The sequence below is a fragment of the Parasteatoda tepidariorum genome, chromosome 9 (assembly GCF_043381705.1).
Source record: "Parasteatoda tepidariorum isolate YZ-2023 chromosome 9, CAS_Ptep_4.0, whole genome shotgun sequence".
Classification (NCBI taxonomy): domain Eukaryota; kingdom Metazoa; phylum Arthropoda; class Arachnida; order Araneae; family Theridiidae; genus Parasteatoda; species Parasteatoda tepidariorum.
In genome coordinates, this window is record NC_092212.1 from 78,094,904 (window position 1) to 78,116,136 (window position 21,233).

Here is a 21,233-nt window from a genome sequence, read left to right on the forward strand (position 1 = left end):
TTCATGTAAATGTTCTTTTTTTTAATCGAAAGCTAAACAATAATGAGTTGCTAAAGTTTGTTTAAAAATAAGTTGTTTTTTTAAGTAAATATTTAACAATTATGATATTGTTAAATTTAAAAGTTTTCTAACTCATTAAAAGAAAATGATAATAATATAACACAGCCTTTTATAAAATAATAATAAAGATCTATAAAAAAGCAACTGCTTGATCTTAGCAACAGCGAAAAGAAAATAATCCTTGGGGCGAAAGGGGGAGGGGTGCTAACTTATATGACAACAGGACTATAAATAATAGCATAAGCCGAAAAAGAATCGTAAAATATTCGGCGATTGTAGTTGGCGGATTTTGAAGCGAAAGACAAGAATCAAATGGCAACCCTGACGAAATGATATAGATTCAGATATATAAAAGCAAACGAAAAACTTCATTCTATCTTTAGAGAATCGTCTGCAATTATTAATTTTTGCTGACAAAGCGCAGTGTTTCATGACATTGCTGTCATAATAGCTGTAGTTTAGAAATGAGTAAAAACCAGCATTTTAATGACTATTTGATCGGTTATGTAACGTGGATTATGTCTAATTTATCAAATAATCAATCTACCGTGGCTCAGTGTCAAAGAAACTCAATACAGGCAAACATCATAAGAAAAAAATTCATCCCACCGAAGTTTGAGTAAGTTATAATACTGCAACTACAGTTTTTTTTATGTATGTTTTTAATTAGTTGTTATTAATTTTTAATTCTTTACACATAACAAAGCACTATTTAAGTAATTGGGGAACTTAAGTAGCAATGGAGTATTATTATTTGTTTCATATATTTTGCTGTTATTATAAGCAACGAATAAATGACTTTATTTAAAATATTTATTAAATAAAAAAAAATAGAAATAAGAAAGGCTTTATATTCAAATGGCAGTACAAAGCTTGTTTAATATAATTTACTGTGCGATGGTTAAATAAATCGTTAAATTTGTTTAAGAAAATACTATTTAACTAACTTGGGAATTTTTGTAACAGCAAGGAAGTATTATTATTTGTTTAATATATTAAAAAAATTAGAAATAAGAAATGCTATATGCATTCGAACGGTAGTACAAAGCTTGTTTAATATTATTTACGGTACGATGGATAAATAATTTGTTAAATTTGTTTAAGAAAATAATATTTAACTTACTTAGGAATTTTTGTAACAACAAGGGAGTATTATTATGTGTTTAATATATTTTACTATTATTATAAACAACAAATAATTGAATTTATTTAAAATATTTATTAAATTTTAAAAAAAATTGGAACAAGAAATGCTTAATATATTTGAATGGTAGTACAAAACTTGCCTAATATATATTAATGTACAATGGATAAATGAATAGTTTAATTTGTTTAATTTCAGAAAAAAATGAAATTATATTGAAAAATAAAGGATTTAATATTTTAAATAATATTTCTCAGAACTAAAATTACAAAAAAAGAATGTTTTGGAATTGCTCTTAAAGCACTAAAAAAAAATACTTCCTATAAAATTATAAATTTTTGTTGGGTTTTGCTTAATATTTTTTAAAATTCTAAATCTACTGTTAAGTCAATACATTTGTATTTTTAATATTTTGAAAAATAATGTTATTAACGTATTAAATCTTAATATTAGTTTTGACTCAAAATTCAACTTATAAATTTATTCATTGCTATTACCACAAGTATTATTATTATTATTTATTTATTATTATTTTTTTATTTATTAATATTTTTTTAAAAATCGCAATTCTAATGCGACATATTTGAAAATTATTTTCAAAATTACGGAAAAGATGTTACTATCTTAATATTAAAACGACAACGTAACTCCATGATGTCAAATGTAAGAAAAAATTATGACTGATAAATGAAATGAAAAAATTTTCAAATACATTTTACCACTTTTCATTTAAAAATCCTAGTTTGGATATATAAAGACAAAACAACTTCCGCATACTGGAAATAAAAATAAGTAGAAAAATATGACGCAATTACTAGTAATATATTATACATATTTTAGGATATGATTTAAAACTTTCTTGAAAATATTTTTGCGGAATTATTTGTCTTGTGTCGTGCCGATTTTCGTAGGAGAAGCTGTCATAGATCCGCAAAAACTATTCAAGTTGTTGCAAACTACTGATCAAAGTAATATAAATATTTTTTTTTTAAAATTTCGTTACTACTTCAATTTAGATAATATTCATCAAGCATGTGTCAGACTTTTATCTATGCAATAAATTTGTGGCAATCAAGTAAATTTACCAATCCATTTTTTAAAACAAGAAATATATTTATAGTATAAATTTTGCCACCACTTGAATATTTTAACGAACCTTTGGGAGCTCCTACTAAAATTTGACACTAACTTTCCGGGGAACCAATTGTCACCACTGTTATTTTTGATTAGTTTTCTCCATCATACTTGTCAACATTTAAATCTTTCAAGGATGATTTTCCCAGTGGTAGTAACAGGAATTTAAATTAAAATTTAAGGCAGAAATTTACGCTGTATTATGTTATGAACAAGCGTATACGGACTATGCTTGTTTTATTTAATAAAACTGGGCCGCTCAGCGGCCCCTATCCCATTCATCATGAAATTCCTTTCTGATTCGAAATTTAATATATTTTCTCTTTGCTTATTTCTGACGTGCTATTTCTGCCTGCTATTTTTATTTGTTTGTTATTTTTTCTTTTCCTCCCAAATATATGCAAACATTAATGCAGATACATTTTTAGCCCTTAAATTTGTAAAAACGGCAAAATTGGATTGACACTTTTAAACTGGATTCAATTATGTTTTTAACAGTTACGTTACAAGTTCATTGTTGTAGTTTCGAGTATGTTAAAAGTTTTTCAATAAGTTACAATTATCGAATTTCAACAATTGTTAGTTGTTTTGCAATGTAAATTTATTTCTACTTCCCGCAAAACATTTTGTTACAACAATAATCATGCAAATTTTTTTCAAAAATTTTTCATTCTCTAATTTTAAATTTGAAGCTGGCTTAGAAAAGATTTCATTTTACGTTTTTTGATCATATTTTATGTTGCAATAACAATGACCACTCTTAAATCTGTAATGAATTTTATACATATGTTTTAATGAAACTTTTTGTTAAGGCTTATAGAATTACTAATTTTGTTGTTTAAACAAACGTTAAGTATATGCTCATCTGCAATAACCTTTTGTTGATAGTTGTTTTTCCTTTAGTTTCTGAGATGTTATGAAATTTGTATCCACATAAAGCAAAATTTAGAATTTTAAATTAGATATGTCAAGTAATTTATCATCAGAATGAGCTTGAATTAGCTTATAAAACACCAATGCATTTTATACATATGTTTTATTGAAACTTTTTACTAAGGCTTATAGAATTACTAATTTTGTTGTTTAAACAAACGTTAAGTATATGCTCATCTGCAATAACCTTTAGTTGATAGTTGTTTTTCCTGAAGTTTCTGAGATGTTATGAAATTAGTATCCACATGAAGCAAAGTTTACAATTTTAAATTAGATATGTAAAGTAATTTATCATCAGAATGAGCCTGAATTAGCTTATAAAACACCAATGATAAGACACTACCTTTAGTTAAAATTTTCATTAAATTTTAGATATCACAATATTGCCTAAAAGTCTTTTTTATTTTTTATTTCGTACGTAAAAAGCTACATGACGCAGAGTCTGTTTTAGTTTTAAATATTTGATTGTTCTTTTTACGTATTTTGTGACTTTATGCGTTGTGGTTTTTCGTGCTAGACTGAATTTTATTGATATGATATCGTCATTTTAATGCTCATAATGCTAAGAGTAGAATTTATTGATGCTTAAATACTGTTGTTCAAAAACATAGTTCGATATTTCTTCCTAGTTGTACTTACAACTCTTTGGGTACTCAGCAAAACTACTCTTACATTTGTTTAAATAATTACATAAATACATGTAAAATACAAAATAATTTTTATGGTTATTTGTGTTATGTCAGGATATTACAATTTACTTCTCAATTCCACAAATTTACTATCACAAAAAATGGATTAAATAACCATATAGGCTTGCATTAATAGGGTTAAATTTTTTTATTTATTTTCATGAATTTGTTTGCAAATTTGCTTACAATTAATATTTTTTTTATCAAAAAACTAATAAGTCGATTTTCAAATAACATAAAGGAATATAAATATTTCAGAAATATTTAATGGGATAAACTATATTTCTGGAAATATAAGAAATTCTTTGAAGATATGAAATAATATTAATGAAAAATAAAAATCAATTTTTTAGATGGCACAAGACTGCTAAGATTACATACCCTAATACAAGTTGTTTCTTTGTAAATGATATCTTTAAAATATTTTATGTAGGTGATATATTTACAGTGCTTTAGATATTTAGAATATATATATTTAACTCATATATATCGTCGTATGAAAATTATTAGGCAATAACAATTTTTTTTTAAATAAAAAACATTATGAAAATATGAAATATCGACCCACACATGTTTTTTAGTTCTAAACTCAACAAGACAAATTTCTTCAAGTTGACAGTTTCCTCTAGATGATTTCAACTACGCGATGACTGATATTCTGACAATTTAAAATCCTTATGGATTAATAGTTTTTTTTTGGTATTAAATTGTATGATAAATTAATTTCCTTCTGATTTATCATTTTCTCTCCAGCTTAACTGCGTTTGTTTTATCATTATCAATCATTTCCTTTTTTTTTTTGGGCTACTGAAGCTGCAATGACCGTTTTTCTATTCGTTTAATTTATTTCGTTACTATCACTTAATGCAAGTTAACGTTTCACCTGCCGCATTAATATTTCGTAAAACTAAGAAATGTAACGTTACTGACAATGCAGTAACGCAGTTGTGATTAAATGGATGTTTTATCCACTAAGCTATTGATACGATTTAAAATACTTTTGCGTTATGTTATCATCCAAAATTATCGCCTACTTTTGTTAAGGTAATCGTTTCATGTAATTTTTTCAAATATATAAAAATTGATAATTCACTAATTTTAAAAATATAAAGCATTTCAACATAATTAGGTTTAATGAAATATACTACTAATATAACTATAAACAATTAGATCTGAAATCGTAGTTTTACAATTTCCTGAATCAAAAGTGGTAGTACATTGGAAATTATTTACTTATTTATCGCTAATTCAATACAGTTGTTTTTCAAATAAGGTATAATAATAATTATAATTTATTAAGATATATTAACAATTATAGTTATAATAAAAATTATAGGTTATAATAAAAATTATAGGTTATAACAATTATATTATAAAGTTTAATAACAAAGTTTTTTCATAGTGTTAGTCAAAAACAGGGTCAACAGCGATATTATTAAAGATTTGCACGCTATGGTTAGCAATTAATAGAATATTTAATAGTTATGAGTTTACAATCTAATTCCAAAAGATACTAGAATCAGCAATGGAATATAAGAATTTAGATGGAACAAAATTGTCATTGATAAATTCGTAGATTGTTGTTTTGAATATCAACTTTATAATAATTAAGTTGAAATTGATCATCATCATCATCATCGAAATATAACTGGGCGCCTGGGGCCGTTAGCGGCCTTTTTCCCATTCATCTTGTATTTAATCTTTAAGGTGGTTCTTTCTGGTAATTGGAATAAAAGGAAATCAAATATTTTGTATTTTAGTTAAAATTATGTCACTACAAAAATGAGCTGCCATCGGTCTGAGGTTTATGTCTTCTCTTAAGTTTTCGAAAGTACGGTGTCACAATATATGGCCTTGTCAAAAGATCTGAAGTTTTGCTGTGCAATAAGTTGAAATTGAACATATTGTTTTCAATACATGGTTTTTTATAAAAGCAATGAAAACTGGTAAAACATTTATGTCATTCTTTAAATTTTTCTAGAATAAGCAAGACATTTGAATCTTTAAATATAGTACATAAGAAATACTGAAATCTATGATTGGTTCTGCAGTCTATGGCGGATTTGCACCAATCAGATTCGAAACTTTTTTTGCGTTTGAACTTTGTTTCTTTATTTAACTGAAGTTAAAAGTAGTTGGCCAGGAGTTGCTACTAACTCCTTTTTTCCCCGTATCGCATTACTCATTACACTACTTCGATTAAAAATTAGCGCACTACACTACAAACTACGGGAAAAGTAGCGACCACTGCTTGGAAGTTTTAAACAGGCCTTAAATTTTAAATCTGCCATCGGTTCCTCTAAAAACGCTACAGTTTTTATGCTATTTAAAAATCTATTCCTTACCAGTACTTTTTAATTTTAACATCGGGTGAATAAGGAGTGGTTGGAAGATGATATTGCACTTTAGTTTATGATGCGAAATGCTTAGCTGACAACTCTTTCAGTTTCATTTTCATATTTAAATTGGTAGCGAAACTCAAAAGTTATTCCAGTAGACATTTTGAATTATAATAATAATTACAAATGAGTTTAACTACCACTACATATAAATAATTACGACAAATATATAAAAGCATTATAAGATAAATGGTAATAGTTTTAAGTTTTCAATTTAAATGACTTCCCAATACGTGGCATGCAAGTTTCGTTGATTAGATCTGTGATGCTTCGCGCAGCATTGATAGCGAATTACTTATACTGCCATTATTCAAGCTGCTTAAGGGCTCTATTGCAGATAAAAGCTGCCTGGCTTCGCGGGCAGGGGCTCAATTTTTAACTTTAGCCTAAGTCGACGGCGAATTAAGATCTTGCTTCATAAAATCATATCTATTTTATGATTTGCGAGTTCACTAGATTGCGAAATTTTAATTCGAATTTTTAGTCTTAAATGTAATTGTCAAAGAAACTGATAAGTGCACGTGTATGTAGGTAAACCCACGCGTTTCTTATAAAATTGTACCTTCAAACAAAAAATAAACTAAACTATAAATATCATTTTGAAAAAAAAATTTAGCTTTTCGAACAAAACTAATTTCAGGTTTGAAATCTCTACATTCGAATTCGGTAAGATCAAGTATAAATACAACAAATAATTTGTTCCCTAATGTAATTGTCATAGTAGTGTAATCAGCACTAGTTTTAATTTGACGTGGTTTCAAATAAAGACATGAATTTTTATATTATTAACTCATTAAAACAGACTAAGTTGTCTTACTAAAATAAGTTCTAAAAATGAGAACTCTTGCTGTCTCTTGATGAAAACGGGGAACTGACCTTTTATAAAAGTGTTTTTCTTTCTCCTCAGACAACTAAAAGCTTCCTAAAAAACAGGGTTTCCAGAAGAAAAAAAAACTGAAAACAGCGAACCAGCATTATTTATTTTATTGTTAAACAGGCTCGTGTGCATATTTCATCCCTAGTAAAGTGGAAGAACAAGACAGCACAAATTGGAAAAAGACATCATACAACCCGGAAGTTCTAACGTCAAAGAATGATTACGGAACATTTAATTTGTTTTACTTTGGAGGCTTTTGAAAATCCGATTCGTGATTATCGGATCTTGAATATGCGTTTAAATATAGCGATTTAAATATAGTAAAGTGATGGTCAAAATTCCTTTAAGTCTAATTTATTCAATCAAAAATAAAATTGCAGATCCTAAATTTAGTTCCACTATTTTTTTAAATTCTTAAGAAGAATCTTCTGCATAAAAAGAAACACACATGCAAGACAGAAACATTTCACACTCCTCATCATCAATTTATTACTACAGATGAATAGGTTAATACCGCTTCGCGGCAGCGCACCGAGATTTATGTGATTTCTACCCATTCTACCAAGATAGAAACGTTCCAGAATAATTTAAAATTTTTTAGAAAAATCTAAGAAATAAAAAATTTTGAATAATGACTGAGGTTCAAAACATTTCTACATTAAATATCTATATTTCAAATGACCAACTCAATTTTTAAAATTGACCTGAAATTAACCCTTTCGAAGGCCGTGGGAAGTATACTTTCCACCACTTTTTAAAGTCTATTGTAAACTTTTTTACCACTTTTAATTTAGGTTTCCATTTTTTAATAACTTCAGCTTTCTTGAAGAGGTTTTGAATAACTTTGGTAACCATTTGTTAGTTTAAGAAAACGTATAAAAGTTATAAAATACATAATTCCTTTTGAAGTTTATAGCAGTTATAAAATTTATTTTATAAATTACGAAGGAAATAAAAGTCAATATGTTCCTAACAGGTCGCGGTAAATATACTTTCCAACAAAAGAAATGGCATTAAAATTTAGATTGATTTTTTATAAGATAAATTAGTTCTTTTTCCTTATATCAATTACGATTTTTATATCAATTTCAATTCCAAAAATACTTTAATTTTCCTTTACTAGAAATAAATGGCCCATTAAAGGGTTAAAGCCCATAAAATTTACTTATTTGCTTACATCTACATTACTTACATTTACATTATTATTACTTACTTACATTTTCTTCTTAAGGAACATAAGGTCTTTGTTTTGGCTCTTCATCTCATTAAGTACTTCTTCATTAAGTGCTATAATTCTATAAGTAACTATAATTAATATTAGTACTACGATTCTATAAGTAACTATACTTATACAGTATAATTAAGTACAATTAAAGTATCACTGCTATACATTTTAAGGTTATATTGTTTTTCCATTGATAAATTTATATTGAAAGTAACATCATTTAAGTTTATTATGCAAAAAAACAGTTTCGCAATTAAGAGAATATAACAATTCCCTCTTAACTGTTATGGAGAAACTGCACCAGGTGAAGGCTACTGTATCAATGAATGTGTTATTATAAATAAAATAAAATAATAACATTCAATGATACGCTAGTAAAATGAAACACAATTGAAACATTCGTATCCATTGAACTATGTTTCCAAAGGAATTGTCCTCTAACATTCGATCGTCGTGTACGCAGTCACGTAGACACACCTGCCCAAAAAGATTTCTTCTTCGTTCTGGGTCATTTACCGTGCTCTCTTTTTTCTTTCTATTTTATAAATTCTTCATTCTACAAGTGTGGTCCTTCATTTTTAAAACAATCACTAAGTTCAATTCCACCCAATTCGGACAAAGTGGCGAGTTATTTGCTTTCTGCAGACGATAATGACTGGTTTCTATAAACTCTTCTCTCTGGAATGTTTTCTCTGGGTATTTACCGATGTTTTATTGTCTAGACTGGCGTGTTTCGAATCTTGGACCGTTCTAAGGTATGCCGAATAAAAGTGAAAGAAAAAAACCTAATGGAGAAAAGAAGGTCTGATGAAATCTTATTCTCATGAACTTGTATGTAATATACTTGATTTGATAATAGTTTGATTATAATTCTAGATAAAGTTACTTTAGTTAGTTATTTATAGATGAAATTACTTAATTATAGTTTAAGTTAGTTATATAAAGTTACTTTATATGTGCGTAATAAGCTCCCACATACAGAAAATGAAGTTTTTATTTTAACCCAAAAATGTTTACAAACGTGCAGACTTATTTTTAGTGTTTAGTTTGTATTAATTGTTAAAGCTTGATTAGATTTTTAATAAATATTTTTATTAAATTTAAAATATTCATATATTATTTCTTTTAATTAATAAATTAGTTTTATAAAGATAATATACCAATAAATATTTTATCAAAATTGTTTGACTGTTTTAAAGTGTTACATTTGCATTATTTTAAAGACCTTTTCTTGAATAAATTGTGATCGTTGGGTTTCATAAAAGTTTTAAGTTTTAGTGTCCAACTTTTCACAATTAATGCTGCGAACAATCACTATAAAATAATAATGAATCCAACAATGTTTATGAGCTATCAAAAATTAATAGATTTTCATAAAAATAAGTTAACCTTAATAAAAAACTGAAACGCACAAAATAAATTAATTTTCATAAATGTTTAAAAAACCAAATATTATTATTTATTTATTTTTTGAAAAATATCCATTTCTTGGAAAATAAGCTATTTTGTAAAACAATAGCAGTGATAGCTCGTGTTCCAAAAATGTAGAAATAGTGGCAGAAATTCTTTTCATTAACCTTGAAATTCTTAGTTTGACTATCCACTTGTCACCATACATTAACATTATCATAGTTTTGTCCTAGTCCTGTCCCATATATCATGAGATTCGATGACTATCTGCATGAATTGGGGTAAGCTGTCATTGTGTGTTTGCATAATATTATGGTTATCGCCTAATATCATGGTTATGTGTTAAGATTGAAATATATTTAAAAAGCATTTTTGAATAATAAATTGAAAGAAATTTAAACTGAGAAAATTTTGATAGTTTCATATATTTTTTTTTTTTGAGAACTTATTTTGTTTGCTGCCTTATTTGCATATTTAGACACACATTCTATCACTGAAATAAATAGTTTGTGAACTGTAAATATTTACAAATTAATGAGCTTAGATATTCCCAACGCCCAATGGTCAATCCGCCTAATAAATCATTGCTGGTGAGCAATATTTTATTAAAATTAAAACCTTTTTTTAAATATTTTCGGGCTGTTGGCTCCAAAAATTTAATCCTTTCTTCTAAAGTGGAGTTTGTTAGAATCTCTGCCCAAACTTAGTAACTGAAACCATAGATGCCAACTTGAACCGACGTTGAGTAAATTTTTATCATCCTTGTAGCAATACTTATGTTTTAACGTATAAATTTTAGGTTTAAAAGTTAAAAATTAATTTTTTTAACTACCACTACGACAAATCAATAATTTAAACATATTTTAAAATTTATTTGACATATTAATATGATAATAATAAAAATATTCCTATAAGGATTGAAAAAATTGCTAATTTTTTGGAAAATTCTTATTATCTATAGTATTATTATATTACCATTTTGTATCATCTTGTCCAACAACCGTAGAACTTAAAGTATCATTACCAATCCCAGCATACCATAACATTTCAAGTGGTAGCAAAAATAGTAATCAATGAAAAATTTAAATTGTTAAATTTTGCCAGCATTTAAAAAAAAATCCCTGAAAAATTATTAGGTCTTACGTATTTGTTTAAAGTGTTTACGAATAATGGTGCTTAAAGTCATAGTAAATCGAATTTGTTAAATAAAAAATATAATGAAAATTCTTTAAAATTTCTTACCACTTTAAACGTTCAAAGAAAAATTATCGTAAAAGAGGAGCTAACAAATATGTAAAAATAAAGCGGCATTTTTGCAAAAATTATAAAAATATTCCAAATATGCCTTAATATAAGTGGTTACAAAATTTTAGGAAAATTACTTCACAATGGAAGAACTACAAAATAATTTAATAACACTGAGTTTTATTCATTTAGTGATTTTTTATTTCAGATGGTTGTTTCGTCTTCCTCAGCCAGCTCACATTTTGACACTGGTGACATCTTTGTACTTAGCATTTCTTTTTTTCCCAAGAGAAAACAGACTTGGTCCAGAACAACCTTCCACATTTACAAGCCTCTTGTATGTAGCGTGTTTCGCAACGCATTTCGGCACTCAGTTTTGGATGACTTTCGCTTCAGGTAAAAACAATAATAGTTTTATCAATAATACATTTTATAACTTCATACCTGCCAATTTATATGGTCGTTGAAATATTTTTTTACTTAGTGTTAATAAAACAACAATTAACCCTTTGCACTCGAGAGGTGACTGTCAGTCATTAATGTCGCCTGTAAATTATCCACCACTTTAATTGTGAAATTTTTTTCAGCCAAATGTTTAGTTACCACTTCATTCAATTATCTCTGGATATAATAAATTTGTAAAAAATCTTTCAAAATGTTAGTGGTGGCGTCCATTTTTTTAACTGATGAAAGATCTTCGAGTTAAAGGGTTAAGTTTAGAAGAATTTTCTAAAACAAAACTATATAGACATCTGTAAGTATAATTAACCAACAAATAGATCTTATCTACATATTTAACCCTTTAATGGGCCCTTTATTTCTAGTAAAGGTAAATTAAAGTATTTTTGGAATTGAAATTGTTTTAAGAACAGTAATTGATGTAAAAAAAACAACTCATTTAGTTTATAAAAACGCCATTTTTTTGGTGGTAAATATATTTAACATGACCTATTAGGAACTTACTGTCTTTTATTTTTCTTAAATGCTACAAACTTCAAAAGGAATTATGTATTTTATAACTTTTATACGTTTTTTAAAAGTGACAAATGGTTACCAATTTTATTCAAACTCACCTCAAGAAAGCTTAAGTTATTGAAAAATGGAAACCTAAATTAAAAGTGGTAAAACGTGGTGGTAAGTATACTTACCACAGCCTTCAAAAGGGGTAATTTAAATTATTGATTTGTCATGCTAGTTTAAAATATTTTTTTTAAAAATTTAAGCTGCAAGATTTAATATGTCAAAACGCTAATGTAGCTACTACAAGGAAAATTATTTCTCAAGCGAGTTAGCAGCTATGTAACTTAAATCGAAACTAATTTTATTATCACACTTAATTTTATTAAAATACCACTATTTATTTAATACTTTACTTATAAAAAATTTTTTTACATCAATTATGTGTAATCAAATATTAAAAATACTATCATTCTACCTGAAATCTAGTTCACTGTTGAAATTCGTGTCAGTTAAATACAATCTTTAAAATGTTAAATCTTTTGGATGTTGATAAAATACATAATACTTTGATGCTTTAATTTAATTGTTTTTATTACCTGCAGTGTTGTAATCAGTATTAAAAAAGTAAAATTATTTTTATATTTCAGTTAAACTAATACTATTTTCTTTAATTTATTAATTCTAAAAGAACAGAAAATTTGTAAGAAAATTTCATAATATTTAGAAAATGAAGAAAAGGTTATTTTATGATGTTGCGCTTGTTAATATTTAAATTATAACAAAAATTGAATTTTTAATGGATTTTTGTAATGTGCTTAAGAGTATAAAGTAAAACTATCATTTTGAGTCGAAGAATTAATTTTTTTATCTTTAGCGAAACGGACAAACAAATTTAAATTTAAATATCATGGAATTTTCAAATGTCAAGGATCACAAATACAAGAATAAAAAACTATTATTTTCAAAATTTAAATAAGAATTGTTATATCTGAATTTATGATTCATATTTCTTAAATTTATATTTCAAAAAGTGACACTTCATTGTTCTCAGATGATAAATTTGCCCTCGGAATCAACTCGGAAAATTGTCACTCAATTTTTGATGAATGAGTGTTTTGGGGAAAAAAAGAAAGACAATTTTTGGTTATAACATCAAAATAAATGAAAAATGTCATTTGCATCAGGGATATATTTTCGTCATTTCAAATTTCATTCCTTTTGTTTGTGCTATAAATTGATGATTTGCCGATATCAATTAACTTTAAAACATGAAAGTATTTTTAATTTACAATTACTTAATTGATAATATATCATATTATAGCAATAGTTTCTGAAAATATAATTAAGAAATAACAGAGAGCAATATTCGAGATAATTTTTTCTACAAAAAATATTTTAATTTATTTTTTAGATTATAAAAAAATATATGATATTAAACAGTTTTTAAAGGGTTGAGAAACAACAAGTAGTAAAAATAGCCATTTGGAATATAAAAAACATCACAAAATACTAAAAATACATTAAAAAAAATTCATGTATTTTAAAGGTATTATAATTATTTGCTACTCACTTTTTCTATAAGTAAGCAGCAATCATAACTGCATTCAAATTATAATTTCTTTTGATATACATAAAACACTGTTATTTTAAAACTTTTCGAGCTGATAATTTTTATCCCATTCGAAATTCGCTTTCAATGAAAAATTACTTATTAGGTTTGGCTGACAACTCAATCCTTCTGTAATATTACCTGAGTATACAAGCAAATTTAATTGATTTGAACTTTTTTATCTGTTGACTTAATATTAAACTTGCATTCTTTTTAATTTTAAATAAAAAAAATTTAAAAAAAAAAGTGGTAGAATATTTTCTTTTTAATTCAAAAATAATGTTTTGGCTTAAAGTGGCACATCATATATGACGCAGAAGAACATGTCAAACATATTCAAACTTGTAATAAAAGTATCCGACAAAGAGGTACATTTGATATTTACATTTAAGGGTAAATGCACTACCTCCTTTTTTATATACACATAAAGGCTCATTTTTCACACTTGTTTTAGGGGGCGTGTTCTTCCTCGGGCAAATATTTCTCGTAGACCTAATGTTTATTTCATGCTTGAAACGCTTTCAATTAAAAGCACTGACATACTCGATTAGTCATAGGACATACTCGATTAAAATCAACAAACGACAAATAAAATTTATTCAAACTTGTAATTTTTTCCCCATTCCTAAAACATTTCTTTTATCAAAACTACGGCTATAAAATGTATTCAAAATTACNGATAGCTATGTGGTTCTATATAATAATTTGCCATACAGCCTTCATGGTACAACTAAGCTTTTTTAAAATACCGCGTCTGAAATTGTATTTTTTCTCATTTATAAAACACTTCTTATTAAAATTGCTGCAATAAAATTCATTCAAATTTTTTTGCATTCCTAAAATTTCTAGTATTCATTAAACTCTTCTAATTTCCTTCGGCGTGGTACTTTTTTTTTCTCTTCCCCTTTTCCCCACCATATCTTTGGAAAGGTGCAGAAATGTTTGAAATTGTATTTTTTCTCATTTATAAAACACTTCTTATTAAAATTGATGGAATAAAATTCATTCAATTTTTTTTGTATTCCTGAAACTTCTTGCATTCATTAAACTCTTCTAATTTCCTTAGGCCTGGTGCTTTTTTTCTCTCTTCCCCGCCATATCTTTGGAAAGGTGCAGAAATGTTTGTTTCCCAAGTACTTCATGGTGAATTCATTGCTGTCAGCAATCACTTTGGCACTCTTCATATGTCATCACCCGACTACCGCTCAAGGGGAACTCAAAGTACAAGTAAGTTATCAAACTAAGTGTTCATTAAGTTATACGAAGATTAAATTAATGGTGTCAAAAGACGTTATTATTTGTTTTCATTAAAATATGAATAATGGTCTTATGAAAATTCTCTAACCTCACCATCTAGGATTTTAAAATAAAATTTTGATTTTTGCTTTCTCGGTATTTTTTTACCCTAACAAATTTTGATGATTGAGTATCACTGCATTGCACTGTGGGCCAGAAGACCATGATCTTTGGCCAAAAGTCAAAAATTAAATTTTCAACTAAAATATGTGTAGGCAGTTTTAATATAGCCCTAGTTAAGTATTCATCATCATTCCAAACATTATAATTTACTTTTTGGACCGACGAGAGTGCAATGTAATGAAAAATATGTTAAATTTTTTTTATTTTTGGATGTGACTTTTAATTTTTTATTTCAGAAATATGTATAGGAGTTTCACCTTACTGTTACATTTTTATCAGAGTAATTAGTCTGAAATTATAGTACAATTTTTCATACAGTTGGATTAGTTAATACTCTTGACAAACTTATAGTTTATATCTTATCATTTGACATTTTACAATGTTTGAATGGCTTTCGAAACTTAGTTCCAAAAAGTCCCACGCGGTAATTAGCCAAACTTTTTTTTTGTTGCCTTCTTTGATGTTTCTTTTTTCGCTTTCATGTTTTCATGTTTCATGTTTCTTTTTCCCATTTTACCCGTATTGCAAAGGTTGTCTAAATATATCGAAAAACAAAAATTAAGTGTTTTTTCACGTTTTTGCGTTATTTTGTAATTAATTCGCGTTATTTTGTAATATTACTTCGGAAATATAATTTGCTTTTCATTTTTAATATANTTGACAAACTTATAGTTTATATCTTATCATTTGATATTTTACAATGTTTGGATGACTTTCAAAACTTAGTTCCAAGAAGTTCCACGCGGTAATTAGCCAAACTTTTTTTTTTGTTGTCTTCTTTGATGTTTCTTGTTTCGAAAAAACTTGCCCCATTTTGCACGTATTGCAAAGGTGAACTAAATATATCGAAAAACAAAAATTATGTGTTTTTTCATGTTTCGCGTTATTTTGTAATACTACTTCGGAAATATAATTTGCTTTTCATTTTTAATATAAAATTACGAAAATTATTATATTTTCATGGTTATATTTAATTATTTAAACGAACTATATTATTTTTTTTTTTATTTTTGCTCGCCATATTTCAGCAACCATTTTTTTTTTTTTTTTTGGGGTTTTAGTGTATTTCAAAATTTCAACTATGAATTCAATTTACCTGCACATAAGAACCCCTAAATAAAACCCCCAAATTTTGAAAGAAATTTTATCGAAATACTAATTTTGCCCACGAAACCTTGGATGCTGGCCCACTGTGCATTGTCGAATACCTTTAAAGAAAGTAACAAATAAAAGAGTTTCATAATTAGATTAGGAGAAATAGTGTTTGTTAACCTTCATAATCTCTACGACTTTCTTTATCAAAGTTTTTAAGCAATTAATCTAATTAGTAATTCTAGATATGTAATTTTAAGGGATATAATGTTTCATGTCCACAGTTCACGTAGTTCAATTTGTACTTCTTAACAATTTGCATTCCTCTGATTGGTCATCAAAAGTCACCTGGCTAAAATTTTGAGTTTTTTTATTTTGATATTTACTGATACCGTTTTTTATGTGATTGTTAGTTATTAAATAAACATATTGTATTTTCTGAGATTTCAACTTTCATCGCTTTCGCAGGAATGTTTCTCTATTGATAGTAAAATTTAAAGAAAACTCATATACATACGCTACTCGCTTTATTACTTTTTGTGCTTTATTCTGTATTTTATTGTTTTTTATTTCCTATTTTTGCTTGATTGTGATAATTTGCATTTTTTGCTTTACTAGTTTTTTTTTTTTAGTTTACATTTTTTGGTGCTCCTCACACTATTGTATTGGTATATTTTGATTTGGCTATATGAATGCAATATTAGAAAGCACTATTTTTGCGAATGCAATCGTGTGAGCTGATAATAGTTTTTCATTATTTTGTTCGGTTTTTAAATTGTTTTTAATAATAATTTTTTTTTTAAAAAATGATTATTTTTAATTATTTTTCTTGTCTTCTCATAAATCTGTATTATATTTTTTTTCATGTTTCCTCTACATTTTCAACCTAATATATATATTTTTTTGTTGTATAGTTGCAGAGATGCCAACATGCTCCGGATAGCAAATAAATATTTTTAGGTGGTAGTTTATTAATTTTGATTCTTGGTTTAATAAATTCAATTTATTAGATTTTAATCTACCGTTATTTCTAAATAATTCGTAGGCTTATATGATTCACAACTTTATTATAGTTATGTCCCAAGCCAACAAAAACCTCGGACAATGCCACCAGATTCCTGCTACTTTTTAAAGAAATGCAGCAACTACTGAAGGACCAAGACCTCATGAAACTACTACGATCATTGCTAGCCGACAAGCAGTAGCGCAGTGATCTCCCCATCATGCCGATCATCACCCAAGACATCCACAGCACTCCTGTGGTTATCTTTTTACCAACAACATTCCAGGCGCCCACGGGCACTACCACAGATGAAAGAGTCAATTGTCCGCTTCGCGGACAGGCACTCTGTATTCTACTCTAGTTCAAGTTATAGTTATGTCATGCTAAACCTCTTAAAAAGCAAGCAAAATTAGTCAAATATTTGCAAATTTTAGTTCGTAGTTATTTACCGTTTTTTAAATTATTTTGACTCGTCCGGAGAAGTTGGCATCTATGTAGTTGCATTGTTAATATTTTTGTGTTATTTCAAGAACACGTTCTTTAGATTTTTATCTGTACCTTTGGCGACTTTTTCTCAAAACTGTAAATTTTAGCATGAAAAAAATTTATAAGAATAAAAAATGTCGTTTGAATTATACATCCATTTTTTATTTGACTGTTCTGCTGTATTTATGAAAAATTACATTGCAGATTTTTTTAAACAGAATTTTTTTTTTTTACCTTAGATAGTAGTTTCCAGTTATTCTCAAATATTTTTGTAATGACTATACAATACATTAATGAGGAAAAAAATATTTTTTTAAATATTATTTTTAGATGAATGCTATTAAATATAATAAAATGAAACTCTGAGTACATTGTTGTTCGCATTTGGCTAAATTGTTTTTCTTTTCCAACAGATGTGGACCTTGCTAGTGTGTTTTTTAAGTGAATTCTGTGCAAGGATGTACATTGTCCCAGGATTGCTGGATGCCCTGGATGAAAGAATGACAATTGAAGAAAATGCTGGAGTTGGCATGGAAATTGGCTGCCACAAACCTGGACCGTTGGCATACTGTCCACACTATACCATGATTAATAAACGCTTCCGATGGTACCATGGCCTCTGCGCATGCGCAAACATCCTCTCAATGGCATGCAGCACACTACACCTGTACTTTCTTTCCACAAGGCTACGATCTGCTCTAACTTAAATTAGAATAAAGTCTCAATTTAAATTATTTTATCATTCATCTCATTTCACGAACTCTAACTGTCATTTCACTGCTAACTGATAACAAAGGACTGATAAATCTCGCCAAGTGGCGACTTTGTGTGAGTGTGTAACTTATGCACACTGGTTACTTGTCAACTTTGCTGAACTAGCCGTTTTGATTTAAAATATGTAACAGATAGAATTACGCATTGTGATAAACTTTTGTAGTTGTAAATAAATAAAAGTACTTTTTATTTTACACGATTATTGTCAGTTAAAAAAATATTTCCTGCATATTTTTTACAATATTAATTAGCTGGCATTTTTAATGTTCAAATTTGTTCACAAGTTATGTTTTATTGAAAATCAAGATGGTATATTTTAATTAATCACTCAAACTAATCTGGTTCAGAATAATTTTAATACAATATTTAGGTGCAGAACAACGTACCCTCTTATTTTATTATCCTTATCTTCTATATAATTTTTAAACAGCATTTTTAAATGGATAACGCTATTCTTTGGGAAAAATACAATATGTTTAAGTGGTACTCCATTAAAGTGACATGGACAATTGATGGCTTATTTACAATTATTCTTTTAAATGTAATAGTATATTTTGATAGCTATGTGGTTCGTAATACATAAGCACTTAAAAGGGGGGGGGGAGGTGTTGTGATTCATTTTTGTTTAAAATGGGGGAGAAGGGTATGACAAATGACACTTAGATTATCTTTTTTTTCTATTTTTAATTTAAATTCTAAACAAACGCAACAACAACAAAAAAATTGACAAGAAAATTACATTTGGAAAAAAAAATGCAAGGAAATTTGAGGATATAAAAATTCTTAACATTAATTTTTTTAAATTCAATGTTAGATCGTTTATTTGCAATTAATTTTATAATTTTTAGAATTAGATTGATTACAATACTCCTATAAAATCCTAAGTTAAAAAGCAGAAAATATATTTCTTACGTAAGCATGGGAATGGAGTTGTGATTTGATTACGTTAAATGACAAAGGGGAGGGGGGGGGGAATTAGTGACGCCAAAAGTATGCTTAAGCGGTATTCGAATGCCCATTCTTTCATAGCTGTTTCATTGGCTTGCGCATAATTTTAAATAGATAATTTCTTCAGCAAAAAGAAGTTTTTAAGTCCTTAATAAAATTTAATTTCTTAGACTTATACTGCGCAAGACATTAGAATTGATTATTACTAAAAATATTCTGTCAAAATTATAGTATAATCAATTATTTTGAAGAAACATAGAACAATTTTATCTTCAACTGATTATGAACAAAAAATGTTTCTCATGAATAATTCACAGGCATGAATCAGGAGAAAAAGGTTGCTTGTTCTAATGTAACAGGTGTTCATATATCCCATGTTTGAAGAAGATACAATAGTTTTAAGATGTAATTAATTTCCAAAAAGATTTTTGCTTCATAGCTCCCATCATGGACTGTTCGATATTTTTCCTAGCGATAAATTGTAGTTTATAAAAATCAAAAGCTTTATCGCTTAACTAATACATATGTTTATGTTGAATCGTTTTAATGGATATTTTTTTTTTAATTTTTAAAAACTACGATACATAAACATACCTGGGAACTTTTACGCATATTTTTGTAAATTTTTTTTATTTTATTTAAAGTGGTAATAAATGTATGCTATCCTTACTTTTATAAACTTAATTTTAAATAATTTTGACCACCACTATTCTTAAAAAATTAAATTTATATGATAATACGTGTATACGGTGTGTTCTTATGTATTGCTCTTTCAAGAATACTCGAATTCAACGAATCAGTTAGTCGTGCTTTGCACTATAAACTGAGCTAATCAAAATATCCAGTATGTAATACTATTAAGGTTGTCACATGACTAATCAGTATCGATGAATCGGCTGGTGGCGTTTCGCGCCAATTGCCGAGTTACCACATATTCCCAGCATCAAGGTTGTCTGTTTAAGTTTTCTCACAATACAACGTATTTTTCTGCCTAAAATTGTAATTCAATTTCAAATTTACTATCACTGGCAAAAATCCTCCTTGGAAGGATTAAAAGTTGGCAGGTATGCATACATTAAGGCATGTATTGCAACCATTAAGAAATATTTCCTCTAAAACTTTTCACCTTCGCAGCTACGTAGTCTTGTAATGCAGACAATAGATGTTAATGTTGACTAATCAGATTCCATTTTCGGGTAAAAAAAAAATTAACTTCAAGGCTTAACCCCTTGGCGACGGATGATTCAGAAAAGCATTCGTACAAAATCAGAATCAAGTTGTAATTAAATAAAAAACGGTAACTTAAATGTAGTCGTTGCTAATTTGACAGAATTGCTTTGCTTTTACTTTAATTATTGTTAGTTTAATCACATATATAATCAATGCCAGATGAAAGTATAACTAAATAGTTTTATTTTGAACAAAGTAATTGTGAATTAAATAAATCAAACAATTATAAAATAAACTGCTAAAGAAATACTTTGATTACCAGTTTTATCTTTTTACCCTGATTGATACGGTTTTATGCTGGCACGTATTTGTGACAGTCGGCGTGAAAGGGTTAAGAGTGAGAACCATAAAAATATAAACTTCAATAAATGCATATAAGAATGTGTCACTGGTTTGTCTGGTAATTATCCATAAATTTGTTTAAGATTTTTCTACTTTAATTTTTTAAAAATGAATTATATACATAGCTTTTGATTAAATTTCAGGATTTTTGCAAATTATTCTTCACAGTGGTAGTTGATAAACAGAGTAAAAGTCAAATAGAGCTGAATTCTAGCTCGAAACATGTTGTGGCATACTACCACTACTATTATTAA

General features: G+C 27.3%; 1 protein-coding gene across 1 annotated transcript; it reads left to right on the forward strand.

The window, feature by feature from the left end:
* The first annotated feature begins 374 nt into the window (after positions 1-374).
* LOC107449476 (transmembrane protein 205) lies at positions 375-18,653 on the forward strand. Its single transcript, XM_043042225.2, has 4 exons — positions 375-679; positions 11,325-11,512; positions 14,752-14,912; positions 18,099-18,653. Exons 1-4 carry the CDS (start codon positions 525-527, stop codon positions 18,390-18,392), a joined length of 798 nt encoding a protein of 265 aa, XP_042898159.1. The 5' UTR covers positions 375-524; the 3' UTR covers positions 18,393-18,653.
* The last annotated feature ends 2,580 nt before the right edge of the window (positions 18,654-21,233 follow it).

Coding starts and splice junctions, on each gene's coding strand:
- LOC107449476 (XM_043042225.2), top strand. CDS start 525: ATGAGTAAAAACCAGCATTTTAATGACTATTTGATCGGTTATGTAACG. Junction 11,513..14,751: donor TTGGATGACTTTCGCTTCAG/GTAAAAACAATA, acceptor TAATTTCCTTAG/GCCTGGTGCTTTTTTTCTCT. Junction 14,913..18,098: donor AAGGGGAACTCAAAGTACAA/GTAAGTTATCAA, acceptor CTTTTCCAACAG/ATGTGGACCTTGCTAGTGTG.